Genomic DNA, 17,953 nt, shown 5'->3' on the forward strand with positions numbered 1-17,953 from the left:
TCTTTGAGTCTCTTGTTTTACTTCCAAATCTCTCTTTTTTCTAAGATCTTTGTATCTAAAAATTCATGAAAATTGGGTACCATTTTATCTACATGTATGTATTGGTACATCAAATGAACATTGAGTAATTCTTTGTGCACGACATGCGGTGCAGCAAAAATGCACCATCCTATCTTATTGGGCCACGTAGTCATCACTTTCTAATATGTATTTAATACATACAGTTCTGCTTTTTTGTTTGAATTCTGAATGATGAAAATATCCCTCATCTTTCAAAAAAATTTTGACATCCTATGGCATATTATAATATCCTGCAGTCAAATTATGACTTCCTGCACAGTAAAAAATCATAATTTTCTTACATAAGTTATAAAGAGAGAAAGATATTTTTATCGTTGAAAATTTATAAAATTTTTAAATGACGAAAATGCCCCTCCCTTCCTTATGACATCTTGTGGCTAAGCTATGGCTTACTGTTGTGTAGAAAGTCATAATTTGATCGTAGGATGTCATAATCTTTTTGAAAGAGGAGGGATATTTTCGTCATTCAAAATTTTAAATGAAAAAATCAAACTGCAGGCACATTGAAAAGTGGTGGCTACATGGCCTAATAAGATGGGACAGTATATTTTTGCTACACTACATGTGGTGCACAAAGTCTTTTTCATGAATATTTTATTAGGTATATATCAACTGACTATATACTATATATTAGTGAATACTAAGCTCAATAAACTATGTATTAATTTATCTTTAAATGTGTACTGAATCGTTGGTAGGTGTATATCAAAAAAATTTATAGTATATATCAGTAAGCTATCTAGTGTGTATCATTTGCCCATGTATTGTGTATTAATGAGTGCTATGTTCTGAAAACTATATATCGCTTTATCCAGAGGTGTGTATTGGGATGTCGGATGAATATTTAGTAGATGTGTATCAACTCATCATATATTATATAATGATGAATATTAAGTTTGGTAAACTATGTATAAATTTAACTGTAAGTGTGTATTGGACTATTATTGGGTTTGTATCAAAAAAGCTTATAGTATATATCACCTGGCTATATATTTGGTATGTATCATATGATCATATGTACAGTATGTCTCGCTAAAAATTATGGGCTGAAAATGAAAAAGAAAAAAAATATCTTAATCACGGGACTGATAACTTTGTTATAGAAAAATTTTTTATTTTTAAATTTATTTTTTAAAATTAATATTAAAAAAAATATGGCAAACTATGAAGCCCATCCCATCTGATATTTTATAGTGCCGCCCCATATGATTTTCGTTCCACAATTGGTGTCGTCTAGCTTGACAAGTGGCAGCGTGGCACACAATGCTAGCTTGCATACACAAAGATTCTTCACCATAAAAATTCCAATGTAAAAAAAAAAAAAAAAAATACAGCAGTGTTTGAGGTAGTTAAACAATTATCTTGAGGTGATTGCAATTGATGGAACATTTTATTTATTGGCTTAGCCTATAATATTTGTTATAGACTAAGTCTATTTAATAATTTTTTAATAAGAAACTAGTTCAGTTTATAATTGTGTTGAGGTTATTGTAGCTCTGAGATATTTTTTTCATTGACTTAATCTATAATATTTATTAAAGACTAAGTTTATTTAATAATTTCTCTTTCTTCATGGGGAAGACTTACTTAGTTGGACATAGTCCGAGCATGGACTTTAGCATAGTTCGAATTAATGTGGACTTCAAAATAATCCAAATGTAGTTTGAGCTATGGCAATTATCGCAACACAACGGTAAGGTAAGTTAGTCTAAATTATTTGATAGACTTAGTTTATAATAAATATTGTAAGCTAAACCAACGAAAAGCAATCATCTCAATACAATTGTTTAACCACCTCAAATACTGTTATGGTATTTTGTTTTCTATTGATTTAGTTTATATCATTATTATAGATTAAGTAGTCTATCTAATAATTATTTCGTATTTGACATTTAAGTCACATACTTGACATGGAATATGATGCGACCTATTTTGGATGAATGATAGCTCTGCGACGGTTACGTGGTGGCTATCACCGCAAAGGGCCAGGACTCGAGCTTCGCTTTAAGCAGACGTTTCTTCGAATTGATGGGTCGGACCACTTCTATACCCTATCAATTCATTTGGAAAAATCGCCCCCTGCATGCCAAAGTCAGAGTAGACTGCCGCAGCTTGAATTTGAATAAAATTTCATCGACAACCGCTTTCTTTGCTTACCGCGGCCACAATAATCCAAGGTCCACCAGCTCAAGGGGGACAAGTCCAATTGTAAAACAACATGCACACGCACCTTGTTCATATTACTCCGTTTTCTCCATATTTGCACGTGTTGTTTTGCGGTTGGATGGGTCTACTATTGAGCTGATGGACGTGGTCTAATAAATAATTTCTCCCACAAATATTTGGAGAAGATCACCACCACCCTCGTCCCATTCTGTTGGGTGGATGTCTGGCCAGGACACTACCTCCCAAGATCTTTTCAGTACCACGCGATGCAGCAGGAAGAAAGAAGAAACAAAACAAAAGAAAAATAATCAAAATACGTGGATCAGCCACAAAAGGGCTCGCCTCCACGGAGCATGCAAACTTCACTATGAAAAAGAAATTTTACAAAAGAAGACCTCACCCTCAACCCTTGTACACCCAATTCTCTCTCATCTGAAATTTCCCTCACAAAAGCTCTCTCTCTTAGAGACCCCCCCTGAACCCATGAAGAGCCTGGCGACCGCTGTCCAAGAGCCCTGCTCCTTCTCTCACAGCAACGCTTTCGCCTCTCTCTCTCTTCTCGGATTCGTACGGTGCTGTACGGCGAGAAACCCGAACCACTTCATTTTTCTGTCGTCACAGTACCCTTTTAAAGGGTTAAACAGGGTTTAAAACCTAATTAGATTAGGTTTAAGAGTCCTAAACAAGCCAAATCAACGTCCCAGACCGTCGGATCAAGATCGGGAATCACCTGTGCCGTCGGATCGCGCTCCGGTCCACGGAATAGTGCCATGGACCGCGAGAAACACGTGGGAAGTGCCCACGCGGTCCACAGGCCCCGTCGTGGACTGCCCGATCCACGGTGGACCGGGGCTAAGGGGCCAGCAGGCTTGGGTCGCGCATCCCGCGCGGGCCTGGGTCGCGCGTCCCGCACGGGCCTGGGTCGCGCGTCCCACACAGGCTTGGGTTGTGCGTCCCGCGTGCTGCCACCTGCGGCCGCACCGCTGCCGCCTGCCGCCGGTCGCCGGCGGTCCTCCGTCGTCTCGAATCTTGTGCCGACTTCAAAAGCTCGTATCTCCTCCATCCGAGCTCCGTTTCAGGTGATCTTGGTCTCGTTGGACTTCATTTTTCGCCGTAAATCTCGCTGTGGGATCAATATAGGCTGAATCTCGAGGTGTCAAATCCTAACAATCTCCACCTCGACTCGATATTCGGCCTCCTCTAAACTCTGAAAGCTTCTGTATCTCCTCGCCCCCATGCCCTGGGGCAATCGCCTGCTGATCATGGATGAGCAAACATGGGAGTCGAGCCAGGCTGCTCGATCCCATCTCCGTCGTATGCTGTGCTCCTCCTGACCTGAGACCTGCTCGGGGCATCATCCTGCGGCAATAGGAATCTCACCTTGCGACGTCGCCTCTCGTCCTCTCGAGTCTCCTGTCTCGTGCCCGATCCGCCTCTTGGAGCTCCACCTCGCTCTGGGCTCCACCTGGCTCCCGAAGCTTCACCTCGCACTGGGCTCCCTGCCAGGTAATAATGTCCTCTGCTTCCCTTCTTCCCCTCCAGCACAATCCTATCGCCGCGTTGCACCCTCAGGATTCCTCCACCAGCTACTGTCCTGTAGCCTCTCGAATCCAGTCTGCTAAGTGAGATAATATTTCGTCTGAAATCGGGTATGTATCGAACCTCCCCCAATCTCCTCACTGCACCGTCATGTGTCCTCCAGCTGACCGTCCCAATGCCTCTGATCGCACAGCTCGATCCATCCAGCAGATATACAGTACTCTCACTGTTCTCCAGGGAGTCAAACTGCTCCTCTCTGCAACACACATGATAGGGGCATGCAGAATCTAATATCCACTGCTGGGAAGAAGTAGATACCTCGTCAGATATCTCCAGGACATCTCCATCTGAATCGCTGCCGGCCGTCGCTACAGCAGTCACCGTCTGATTTTTCAGTTGAGGGCAATCTCTGGCTAGATGCCCCAACTCCTCACACTGGTAACACCTGGTTTTGCTCAAGTCCCTCCTGGACTTGGATCGCCCTCGTTGCGATTTTCTATCGCTCCGTCTACTGCCTCCTGCTCCTCCAGAAGCCACCAAAGCTGAGCTACCGCCACCTGAGCTCGAAGCTGGGTTCTCTCTCCTAAGAACCTCGTTCTGGAGTATCGCCGTGGTGACCTCGTCCATCTTGATAGTGCTCTTCCCCACTAGAAGAGCAGTCACCAAGAACTCATACGAAGGGGGAAGCGACGCCAGCAAAACCAGCGCCCTGGTCTTCTCCTCAACGTTCTCGCCAACGCTGAGGAGGTCGGTGAGGATCTTCTGGAAGTGGCTCAAATGCTCCTGCACGCTCTATCCCTCAGTCATCCGCAGTTGGTAAAACTGCCTCCAGAGGAAAAGAGTATTGGTGAGAGACTTCGTCATGTACTACTCCTCAAGCTTCGACCACAGCACCGTCGGAGAAGTCTCGCTCAGTACATGGATCACCACCTCATCCGTCAGGTACATGCGGATGGTACTCACCGCCTGCATCTGTAGCCATTTCCAATCCTGCACCTCCATGGTGGTCGGCTTCTCATCGCACAAGAGAGCATCGATCAACCCCTGTTGGATGAGCACGTCCTTCACCCTTGCCTGCCACAAGGAGAAATTGCTCTTACCATCAAACTTGTTGATCTCCATCTTGATTGTTCCTGTTTTCTCCATCTTCAGTCTTGCTCACGACCGCTGCAATCTGCGTCCTTGTACCGCCTTGCTCTGATACCACTTGTTGGGTGGATGTCTGGCCAGGATACTACCTCCCAAGATCTTTTCAATACCACGCGATGCAGCAGGAAGAAAGAAGAAACAAAACAAAAGAAAAACAATCAAAATACGTGGATCAGCCACAAAAGGGCTCGCCTCCACAGGGCATGCAAACTTCACTATGAAAAAGAAATTTTACAAGAGAAGACCTCACCCTCAACCCTTGTACACCCAATTCTCTCTCATCTGAAGTTTCCCTCACAAAAGCTCTCTCTCTTGGAGACCCCCCATGAACCCCTGAAGAGCCTGGAGACCGCTGTCCAAGAGCCCTGCTCCTTCTCTCACAGCAACGGTTCCGCCTCTCTCTCTCTTCTCGGATTCGTACGGTGCTGTACGGCGAGAAACCCGAACCACTTCATTTTTCTGTCGTCACAGTACCCTTTTAAAGGGTTAAACAGGGTTTAAAACCTAATTAGATTAGGTTTAAGAGTCCTAAACAAGCCAAATCAACGTCCCAGACCGTCGGATCAAAACCGGGAATCACCTGTAACGTCGGATCGCACTCCGGTCCACGGAATAGTGCCGTGGACCGTGAGAAACGCATGGGAAGCGCCCACGCGGTCCACAGGCCCCGCCGTGGACCGCCCGATCCACGGTGGATCGGGGCTAAGGGGCCAGCAGGCCTGGGTCGCGCGTCCCGCACGGGCCTGGGTCGCGCATCCCGCGCGGGCCTAGGTCGCGCGTCCCGCGCATCCCGCACGGGCTTGGGTCGCGCGTGGGCCTGGGTCGCGCATCCCGCACAGGCCTGGGTCGCGCGTCCCGCGTGCCGCCGCCTGCGACCGCACCACTGCTGCCTACCGCCGGTCGCCGGCGGTCCTCCGCCGCCTCGATTCTCGTGCCGACTTCAAAAGCTCGTATCTCCTCCATCCGAGCTCCGTTTCAGGTGATCTTGGTCTCGTTGGACTCCATTTTTCACCGCAAATCTCGCTGTGTGATCAATGTGGGCTGAATCTCAAGGCGTCAAATCCTAACACATTCTAAGAAGATCATGGAATTCCTACCCCCTTGTTGCCACATGCATTGACAAGCATGCAGGTCTAAGCATCAAATTTCTTAATTGGAGGCTATCTTCAGTTCCCTGTGGGGAAACACAAGCCCAATTGTCTAACCACTATGCCATTCCTTCTTGCTCCACCTTGCTAATGTGGACCCCTTGTCACTTCTATTTGAGCTGGAATGGTGGTATGAATGCCCAGATCCACACCACAATACACTGAATGTGAAAGGGAGAGGGAATAATACAGGGTGTTGTGTTGAGGAGCCAAAAAAAAAAAAAAAAAAAGGAAAGGGAAAGGGAGTCTGGGATTAGGAGAGGTATAGGAGTGGAAAGCAAGAGTTGAATGTCTAAGAAATCATGTGGGTGCATGTGCGTTGATCTAGGAGAACATGACTTTTGCTGCAAGATAGCGCTTTTCATGCCACCTTCCTCCCTCCCTCCCCCCCATTTTCTATGGCCATTATTTCCATGCACATATGGTGTAGTGTTTATTTTTGGGTCACCTCTCCTTGTTCTCAAAAAAGTTTATATAAGGTTCCTCCCCCTCTCCCAAAACCTTGTGAGCAATCAAGTGTTGTACCTAGAAACCAAATCTCTCTCTTTTCCTCACCCAGCAACCCAAAATCCATCATCAAGGTCATGAGTTGGTTTCCCTTTCTTCCTTGTAGTCCTACTCAATTAATCTCTGCCATGAGAAATCCTACTCTTTCCACCATCCTCAATATCCCTCTCTTTCTCATCTTCCTGCTCCTCCTTCCTTTTGCATCTCCAGCACCTAGAATCTCTCTAACAAGCCATTCTTTCCTTTCCGTGGAGGATGACTCAGACATCCTCACCTCACAAAACAAGTCTTTCGCATGCGGCTTCTACCAAGTTGGTACGAATGCCTTCATCTTCTCCATCTGGTTCTCCAACATGAAGAACAGGACTGTCGTATGGACAGCGAACCGTGACCACCCTGTGAATGGTCATGGGTCGAGAGTTACGATGCGCAAGGATGGAAGCGTGGTTCTGACCGACTATGATGGTACGGTCATTTGGAGCACCGACACCAACTCAGATCGAGCTCAAGCGCAGCTTCTTGATAATGGGAATCTTGTTGTGATGGATCTAGATCGAAAAATTCTGTGGCAAAGCTTTGATCATCCTACTGATACTCTTCTCCCGAACCAGATATTCAATCAGAATTCTATGCTGGTATCTGCTGCTGCTAACCGATCACTATCTTCAGGCCACTACAAATTTTATTTTCAAAGTGATAACGTTTTGAAACTTATATATGATACGCCTGCATTCGTTAGCATCTACTGGCCTGATCCTGGACAAGTAGCATGGCCGTGGAACCATGACAGATCAACCTACAATAGCAGTAGATCTGCAGGCCTTGATGACATGGGGCAGTTCATGTCGACCGATAACTTGGCATTCAAAGCTTCTGACTTCGGTCCAGGGATTAGGAGGAGGCTGACTCTGGATTATGATGGTAATCTTAGGCTGTACAGCTTGAACGAGTCGACCGAGATGTGGTCGATTTCGTGGGTTGCTCTTTCATCGATTTGTTCGGTGCATTCACTGTGTGGTAGGAATGGAATCTGTGTATATAAACCGACACCCCAATGCACTTGTCCTCCTGGTTTTGAAGTAAATGACCCGAGTGATTGGAGCAAAGGTTGCAAGCGAAAATACAGCATCAACTGCGACAAATCTCATGATGAGGTTGAATTTTTCGAGCTTCCCCTCACAGATTTCTGGGGATCTGATTTCAATTACACTCGTTCCCTGTCATTCGGGGCTTGCAGGAATATTTGCAAAGCGGATTGTTCATGCGAAGCGTTCGTGTATAAGGAGGACACTACGGATTGTTATCAAAAAATTGAGCTCCACAATGGAAAAAGTTTGCCAAACACCGATGGCGGCACATTCTTAAAATTTCCGACATCTGTAGACACCTCAAAACTCTCTTCTAGTCTTCAAGGGCGTAAGCTTGGTTGCAATGTCACAGAGGTAGACATCGGGAAGGATATAAGGCGAAAGAGCATCGGAGAAAAAAACTGGGCCTATTTCTATTGGTTCATATCAGCTTTTTTTGTAATAGAACTCCTTTTTGTGATATTTGGTTGGTGGTTTATGTTCAGGACGGAGAAGCAGTCAGCCCCCATGGAGGAAGGATACAAGGCTATGTCTACTCAATTTCGAAGATTCACTTACAAAGAGCTGAAAACGGCTACTCGAAACTTCCAAGAAGAGGTCGGGAGAGGAGGATCAGGAGCCGTGTACAAGGGAGTCTTGGATGATGAGAGGGTGGCGGCGGTCAAGAAGTTGGAAGATGTGATCCAAGGAGAAGAGGAATTCCACGCCGAACTGAGCCTCATAGGAAGAATATACCACATGAATTTGGTGAGAATGTGGGGATTTTGTTCAGAACGCTCGCACAGGCTCTTGGTTTCCGAGTTCGTGGAGAATGGTTCATTGGACAAGGTTTTATTTTATGGTAATGGCTCCGCTAGCATTCTAAGATGGAGTGAGAGGTTTAAAATTGCGGTGGGGGTGGCAAAAGGATTAGCCTATCTTCATCACGAGTGCCTGGAGTGGGTCATCCACTGTGATATAAAGCCTGAGAATATATTGTTGGGTCGTGATTTTGAGCCCAAGATTGCAGACTTTGGACTGGCCAAACTGTTAAATAGAGGTGGATCTGGGCGCAACTTATCACGTATCCAAGGGACGAGAGGTTACATTGCTCCAGAGTGGGCTTCCAGTCTTCCAATCACTGGGAAGGTTGATGTCTATAGCTATGGAGTCGTGCTTCTCGAGTTAGTGAAGGGGGTTAGAGTTTCACAATGGAAAATAGGTAGAGGGGAGGAGGTAGAGATGGTATTGAGGGGGTCACTTGGGTTGCTCAAAGAGAACTTGGAGAGTGGACATGATTCATGGATTGGGGACATTGTAGATTCCAGATTAGATGGACAATTCAATAGCAAGCAAGTATTGATGATGGTGGCAATAGCAGTCCAGTGCCTCGAAGAAGAGAGAAGCAAGAGGCCATCCATGGAATCTATAGTCCAAATGCTTCTTTTATCGGATGACAAGCTAAACTCCCGTGCAGCATCTTTCCAATAAGTTGGGCATGAAGTCATCAATATAATTTCAAGTAACGTGTCTTAGATTCTTGTTATTGTTGTTGTTGGTGGTGAGAAATAGTAATACGTTTTGGAGAAATTATTGATTAAAACAATTCTACCACATACATTTTATACCATTCAATAATAAACCAGCATATCATGTATTATTTAAAAAAGCTGCACTGTTATCCATACTTGATTGAAAATTTTTAATAAAAGGTGTTTACTTTTAGTATTTTGAATGGAAAAAAGTCCATCTTTTTGGATGGATTGCTGTTTTGTTATTGGGTGGTGTACGGTATATGTAGTAGATCTATTTTAACCAATAATTTCTCTGTCTTCAATGAGTATGCATGCATTTCATATCATGTAGGAAGCTATAAGGCAAATTATAAGCTTGTATCCAATGTTTGTTCTCCTACTTGTAAACTTGTTTGAACATTAATATGTCTAAACTTTGTGTCAGTTAACAAGGAATAAATGAAGATCATAGTAGTCATTATCTTCTAATTATTTACCAATATGATAACTTTGGATTAAACTTTTTCAGTTTCCAGAGTTGAAGGTGGTTTCAACCATTGTAATTATCTTATTATTTACCTAATTGAATGGACTAGCTTTCCCAGTTGGGGTGACAAATTATCCCTCAATACTAAAGGGACAACTGGATCACATAGACCCAAAATGCGTTCCACCATACCTGACCTAAAACCTGTAAATTGGACACGAGGCTCTAATCTGTGCTCAACCTTTTAGTTGGGTTGGGTATGGATTTTAAAATCCTAGCACAATAAAATCCAAAAAGGATAAAAACTGAGGCCAATAATTCGAGCCTAGCCTAGAACTTGAGTCCCAACATGAACCAGAGAGTCTATCCGGTAGAAATTGGACTAAACCTAGGGCCCCTTCTATGTCTATAAATTAATGGCCGAATAAATAAAGGTTTGGCATATGAAGTGCTTACGAGGTGAGCAAGCGCAGGGTTACGAGGTAGAGAAAATTTTCATACTATTACTTTAGCTGAAAGAAAATATTCTTGTGAAAAGTAGAGCATGTACAAATATCCATGTTCACACGTTTTAGCTGTGTGTCAGAAAATTACGGTACATTTTAGTGGGTTTGTGGATGATGCATATACAATTACAACATATATGAATGCTTGGAGCGGCGACTTTAATCCATTACCACATGAAGATTATTGGATGCATACACGTATATTCAAATGTATTCCTGATCATCATCATTTGAGACCCAAGCAGAAAGGTAGACCAAAGTCAACAAGACTACGAAATGAGATGGATGATAGGCAAATAAGAAGTAAGAACCACTGTGGCATTTGTAAGAAATAGGGTCATGACCGCCACTGCTGTCCTAGGATACTTCAACACACTTCAACTTCAAGTAGTGGAAAAAATTAAAGGCTCCAAAGATATATTTTCATTATTGTTTTATGTATTTCTATGAGATTATATTTGAATATATGTGTTTAATATCCAGAGAGATGAACTGAATTGTGTGTTTAAGTTGTATTGTGTGACAATATTGTGTTTAAAATATATTTTTCATAAAATGAATGGCTATCATATTTTTTATTTTGTAATACACTTGTAATAATATCATTATTTTAGATTCATTAGTGTATTATGGCTTACGATCCATGGCATTCCGATCCTCGAGACAGTAGTATTCTTACATTGCAGGAGTACCATCGATCACAGACTATTTTAGATGGTGGCGTAAGCATTCCAATCCTACTCTTACTATTTAATTTTTTTTTTGAAAAATCATATACATTATCTAATTATTATATCTTATTGCAGGAGCCCAGACACCTTCGTCTACGACGATCCGATGCTGACTTCTGGAGGATAGAAGATATCCCATATAGAGTACTGGATTATTTATGATATCTTTGATTCTATGGAGTATATCGGATTGATCGTATATAGATGGACGTTGGTCTTATTACTACTTTGCTTGAGAGATGGCGTCCAGAGACACATACAAGCTAAACTCCCATGCAGCATCTTTCTAATAACTCAGGCATGAAGTCATCAATATAATTTCAAGTAACGTGTCTTAGCTTGTTGTTGTTGTTGTTGTTGTTATTGTTATTATTGTTGAGAAGTAGTAATGTATTTTGGAAAAATTATTGATTAAAATAGTTCTATCGTGTATATTTTATACCATTCAATAATAAACCAGCATATCATGTATTATTTAAAAAAGCTGCAGTGTTATCCATACTTGATTGAAAATTTTTAATAAAAGGTGTTTACTTTTAGTATTTTGAATGAAAAAAAGTCTACCTTTTTGGATGGATTGCTGTTTTGTTATTGGGTGGTGTACGGTATATGTTGTAGTAGATCTATTTTAACTAATAATTTCTCTACGTCTTCGATGAGTATGCACGCATTTCATATTATGTAGGAAGCTATAAGGCAAATTATAAGCTTGTATCCAGCGTTTGTTCTCCTACTTGTAAACTTGTTTGAACATTAATATGTCTAAACTTTCTGTCAGTTAACAAGGAATAAATGAAGATCATAATAGTCATTATCTTCTAATTATTTACCAACATGATAACTTTGGATTAAACTTTTTCAATTTCCAGAGCTAAAGTTGGTTTCAACCATTATAATTATCTTATTATTTACCAAATTGAATGGACTAGCTTTCCCAGTTGGGGTGACAAATTATCCCTCAATACTAGGGGGACAACTGGGTCACATAGACCCAAAATGCATTCCACCATATCTAACCTAAAACCTGTAAATTGGACACGAGGCTCTAATCTGTGCTCAACCTTTTAGTTGGGTTGGGTATGGATTTTAAAACCCTAGCACAATAAAATCCAAAAGGGATAAAAACTGAGGCCAATAATTCGAGTCTAGCCTAGAACTTGAGTCCCAACATGAACCAGAGAGTCTATCTGGTAGAAACCGGACTAAACCTGGGGCCCCTTCTATATCTATAAATTAATGGCCGAATAAATAAAGATTTAGCATATGGAATATTCTGACTAGATAAACTGTTAAAAGGGCTCGCATAGTCCATCTCATAAACCAACTACACCCCATCAGCAGTGATCATTTAGATATTCATTCTAAAGTGGAGATTGTCAAAGAGAAAAAGAGGGGGAGAGCGAGAGGAATTTCATTCAACAATCTAATTAGAGCATATTGTAGAGTTCATTATAAATGCTCAATTTAATGTAGTATTTATAATATAGTACGGTCATCTATATATATTTTTTTTTTGCTTTTGGACTACGAGTCTAGGTGTAACAGATAGTCTTTTTTTGAATTTTTTTGGCTCGCAATTTAAGGCATGATATCCTTCACAGATTTCTGCATTCCCCGGTTTGGTGAAACGTGTCATCGAAGCAAAGGAAAGAAAAGTAATGAATCACACTCTTGATGACATATGTAGTGTGCGTGTGTGTATCTTTCACTGTTCATTCAGGCTAAGACTAAATGAGATTGCTCGTTGCGTTGGCAAATTTGTAAAACTTTATTCTCGCATTCCCTTCTCTCACCAACGCGGTTTAGAATAAACGGCCAGTGTTTTCCAGCCCATATGGTGCCCCACCGAATAACCTTACATTTTTCCTTGAGTGGGATATCAAGCTAATCTGGCACATCGCATGCTTCAAGTGACTCTTTGGTCGTTCTATTACTCCAGAAAGTAACTGGATTTCTGTCGTTCTGCTGTTGTTTTAGAAATCTATCCACATCCGGTGGTGACTTTGCATCCTTGACACGAAGGAGAGGCTCGTGATCTTTTGAAGTATTCTAGAACTCATGCAGATTCTTAGCACCGGCCGGCGTTGGATTCAAAATTATTGGGCGGATTGGTGTCGTCTAGGCTGACAACTGGTTGCTAGCTGGCCTACACGCAGACCCTCATCCATGAATGGGAAACTGGCTTGGTTGAACGTGGACTCCAGAATAATTCCCCACACAGATCACCGATCGCGTCATGTGACGGGGGGGACATCGTTGACGCCAAAGTCTTTGTTTTTTTTCAAAAAAATTATTATTTTTTTTTTTCTTATGATATCGTTGGCGCCACAGTCAACAAAATGCTTTGGCATGGAGATGGCGCCCCGCAGCATGCGTGGATCATCTGCTGTGTATCATACGGTGCGGTGCACTGCGCATACATCCACACGGACAATGAGCTATGCGATATATACCGCATGCGGCCGTACGCACCGTCCATTGTGTGTTGGACAGTGCGTGCGATGCACTGCACTTTGCAACGGCTATTTATATGGTGACTGGGGGGTGAGAGCAGCGAGCAATAGCAATCTATCCGAGCCAATGGCCATCCTACCCTCAATCCCCACTGTCTCCCTTCTTGTCATCCTCTCATCAATCCTCATCCTTCTCACATCCCCATCCACAGCGAACGAAGGCAATGTCCTGGGAACCGGTGATGTTCTCACCACCGACAGCCAGCTTTCCTACCTCGACAATAGCTTCGTCATGCAAGGTGATTGCAACCTCGTCTTATATAATTATAAGGGCAATGGCTTCCAATCCAACACCCATGGAGAGGGTGTTAACTGCACCCTGACGCTCAATGACCACGGCCAGTTCATCATCAAGAGCGCCGATGGTTCCACTGTGTGGACCACGCCACCTGGTCCCAAGAAAGGCAACTACTCTGCCGTCCTCCGTCCTGATGGTGAGGTAGTCATCTACGGTCCCACAGTCTGGTCTACCCCCAACTTTGCATTCACCACCACCGGAGCTTTTTCTTCTGAGATGATGAACATTCCCATGGTGAACAACGTCCTGTTCTCGTCGCAGATTCTCTACGACAACTCTAAGCTCGCAACCAGGGACTATACGTTTATCATGAAGGATGACTGCAATCTGGCCCTCATAAAAGCCGCACAAGGTGTCATCTGGGAGACGGGCACGAAGGGCAAAGGCCGGCATTGCTTCCTTAGGCTCGACCACCGAGGGCAGCTGGGCGTCGAGGATGACCACTATCAAACCGTGTGGGCCAGCAAGCCTATATCCAGGGATGGAGATTATGTCCTTATACTCCAGATCAACGGACAGGCGGTCGTCTATGGACCCGCAGTCTGGTCGACGTCCTCCGGCTGATCTATGGTGGCCAGTGTGTTCCTATTTTGACGTCTTATCCCTCACTTGACGTATTATAAAAAGTTTGGCTCGTCGCTGAACCACAGCCTGTAGTAGCCAAAATATCCAATAAAATAAGTTTTGAAGTCAATCTGATTCATGCGGTGGATCCTTAATTGTTACTCCTTGATGCTTTCGTCGATCCACTTCGCCACCCGAGATACGAATTTCGAAACGCAGAGAGATGATCATGCGTGTGGACGACGCCAGTGCCCCCTTCATTTGGCATCCAACGGTGGTGCACAAAATGATGCCGAGATCTTTGTTTGTTTTTTCTTTTTTTTTAAAAAAAAAAATAAAGTTAACGACCCGAGAACGACGGCTGGTCGCGTTCTTGGCAGCCATGAGCAAACAAAGACGTACGTTGCACGAGCTTCACTCGGATCTCTTCAGATTAGCAAGGAAGCCGCAGTTAATACAGCGATCCTAGTCGGTGCGTAAAATATGCATGATTCCTTGGTTGAATCAGTTATCTACGAAAGTCTACAAGTTAATTAAAGATTCTAATACCGACTAGCTTCCTAGTCTGAATGAGCTCTGCTGCCCAATTCAAAAAGCACATGCTATTTTCCTGAAAACATACCATTACTTTAACCAGCAGGGAATGTGACCCAGGCATAAGATGCGTAAAGATCTATGCGGACATACATTTAGTCTCACATCGATTATTTATTGAAAAGATTTTGGATATTTATATATGATCAAGAAATCCAAATAACATTTTCTAGTTGGCCTTTTTGAAACGTGGTTCTAGTTGTAACAAATGATATCAAAATGGATCCAGCCCATAACTCATATGGATTAGGAGATACTACAGTAATGATTCATTAGATTAACCACAGGCCGATTGTGGTGTTTATGAATAGATATATGAATTTGGATAAATATGTGATCCATTTGCATCAGCATGAAATATACCATCCATTGGAATTACTTTCATCATCTTGAATCTTCAAGAATGAGAACTAGAGATTTATATAACTTAAATCATGTAAATAATTTTTTTCAATCATAAAGACATGATAGAACACTTATTAATTGTTATGGATAGGTAATTCTTTTCTCAAATAAAGCCAACGCATATGGAAGCTGAGCCCAGTCCAACCTTGATGATGGTCCATGTCCGCTAATATTTTGAAAAAAATATTATATTAAATTTATGCCAATTAGAGAAAATCCCAGAATCCATATGATAATCTACCGTGAATAGATAAGGAAGAAGATAACAAATTTTTTTTGTCTAATAAAGCAGGGCTAACGGTCGATTTTTTTTTCTGAACCAGCATTCCTGATGAGACAAGAGATAACAAATATCTCTCTCTAAGATAAAGCGGAGACAATGGGTATATCTCATCTGATAAGTCAAGGATAATTGTCTGATTCTTCTTCTTTCTCATGACTCTTTAGTTTTTTTCTATAAATATAGACTCACAGGGGATCTTCAAGATATAAAATTATTTTTCTCTCAAAATGTTTACTTCTTTCTGTCAGTTCTAGACATCTAACTTGAGCATTGAAGGATTCCCATTAGAACCAACTTTGGTCAGAAACTTATCTTGCAAGTTTTGCCACCGCTATTCAGCCATCACTGACCTGCAGTCGCCATCCAACTCTAGCTAACCCACATTATAAAATAAAAGATAATTAGCAACATAAAAAAATATAGCTAAATGTCTAAAAGCATCAGTAAAAATAACACTGACTTAATTTATATTAGCAAATAAGCATCGGCAAAAAAAGGGTCGTTAACGACCTTTATCGATGCTGCAAAAGAAGTGTTGGTAAATGCAACATTTGATGATGCAAACTAAGCATCGATAAAATAGGTAATTACCAACATTTTTCTATAAGCATTGGTAATGACCCTTTGCCAACGTAAAATTTGCATCGCCATAAGGGTTCCCTCACAAACTTTGCCGATGCAAAGAGGCATCAGTAAAAAAATCATTAACGACGCATCTTGATAAGCATCGATAATGACTTTTATTGATAGTTGTTTTGCATCGCAAATTATTTCGAAATGCAAACAAGCATTGGTAAAGTGACTTTTTGAGTCGTAAATATCCATAATTAGCGACACTTCATTGTTTGCATCACAAATGGTCATTTTTTCTAAAAAATAATTTGATTGTTTTTGTAAAATTATCAATTTTTTTATAATTTTTCTTGCAAATCTGTATAGACAAATAAACATGTATATACAATGTATACTCATATGACCATCTTCTCCATTCACACAATTCGATGATCGTAAATCCAGAATCAAATTCATCTCACTTTAATAATGATGTAATATATATATATATACACACACACTATCTAACATATAAATACATTGAGAATATTAACTTTTACAACCACACATATAGCAAAACAAGTGTGTGTGTGTGTATATATACACCCAACCATACAATGTATATATACACAACCACATAAAATGCCATGTATATTACTATTTACATAGATAATATAAACAACTGTTCATGTAAAAATCTAAATATATACCCATACAAAATTAAACTCCAAGCAAATTTGGAGTTTACTATCATGCCAAGGCGTATCACAAATCTGCAATAGATTAAAAAATATAAAAGATTAAGTTAGCAAACTAATTATTTACTAGGTGATGAAAATATATCCATTAAAAATAATATAAAATAATATCGATTACATGAGTACACCCAAACTAATCGTGTTAAACAATTATGTTGAGATAATTGTAGTTGATTGGATATCTTATTTATTGACTTAGCCCATAAGATTTGCTATGGACCAAGTCTACCTAATAATGTCTGAATAAGAGACTAGCATAGTCTACAGTTGTGTTAAGGTAATCGTAGCTTTACGACCTTTTTTCATGAACTTAGTCCACAATATTTATTATAGATTATATTTATTTAATAATTTCTCCTCCATTGGGAAGATTTGTCTAGTTGGACGTAGCCTGAGCGTGGCCTTTAATGTAATTCAAATGTGGACTTCAGTATAGTCCGAATATGGTTTGAGCAACTCCAACCATTTCAATGCAATCATAAACTAAACTAGTCTAAATTATTAGATAGACTTAGTTTACAATAAATATTATAGGCTAAGCCAATGAAAAATAACCATCTCAACACAATTGTTTAACCATCTCAAATACCTTTAGGTTGCATTTGGTGCTTTGCCAGACAGTGAGAATCTAGATTACCTGATAATCTGGATTACTAGCATTCTGGATAGATTGTTAGTAATGTTGATTACTATATTTGGTATATACAGATAATATTGCAGTAAAATTACTAGAAATCTAGATTATTGGTAATATAATATTAAATTTTTAAAATATTTTTATTATTAATTTAGTATTTTAAACTATTTATTTAATTTTTTTAATGATAAAAATTATTATATAAAAAATATTTTTTAATTAAATATTCAAATTATTTAATTATTTTTTAATACTTATTATTATTATTTTTATTACTTTTATACCTAATATCATACTAGCAAATAACCTACGCTATATAATGGATTCTACTTAGATGATGATAAAAAAATAATAAAATATAATAATAATTAAAAATTAATTTTTTCAAAATATATAATTTATTTTTTAAAAAATTATCTTGATCCTATTTCTACTCTCTAAAAATATACAATCA

General features: G+C 40.7%; 2 protein-coding genes across 2 annotated transcripts; both read left to right on the plus strand.

Moving 5' to 3' along the window:
• Nucleotides 1–6,665: 6,665 nt before the first annotated feature.
• Nucleotides 6,666–9,229, plus strand: LOC140852077 (putative receptor protein kinase ZmPK1). Its single transcript, XM_073244827.1, has one exon. The coding sequence runs from the start codon at nt 6,668–6,670 to the stop codon at nt 9,146–9,148; it is 2,481 nt and encodes an 826-aa protein (XP_073100928.1). The 5' UTR covers nt 6,666–6,667; the 3' UTR covers nt 9,149–9,229.
• A 4,209-nt stretch (nt 9,230–13,438) lies between these two features.
• Nucleotides 13,439–14,395, plus strand: LOC105052165 (mannose-specific lectin 3-like). The gene has a single exon (XM_010932883.4). It carries the CDS (start codon nt 13,476–13,478, stop codon nt 14,268–14,270), a length of 795 nt encoding a protein of 264 aa, XP_010931185.1. The 5' UTR covers nt 13,439–13,475; the 3' UTR covers nt 14,271–14,395.
• Nucleotides 14,396–17,953: the final 3,558 nt, after the last annotated feature.

This window comes from Elaeis guineensis, chromosome 10 (assembly GCF_000442705.2).
Source record: "Elaeis guineensis isolate ETL-2024a chromosome 10, EG11, whole genome shotgun sequence".
NCBI lineage: Eukaryota > Viridiplantae > Streptophyta > Magnoliopsida > Arecales > Arecaceae > Elaeis > Elaeis guineensis.

Coding starts and splice junctions, on each gene's coding strand:
- LOC140852077 (XM_073244827.1), top strand. CDS start 6,668: ATGAGTTGGTTTCCCTTTCTTCCTTGTAGTCCTACTCAATTAATCTCT.
- LOC105052165 (XM_010932883.4), top strand. CDS start 13,476: ATGGCCATCCTACCCTCAATCCCCACTGTCTCCCTTCTTGTCATCCTC.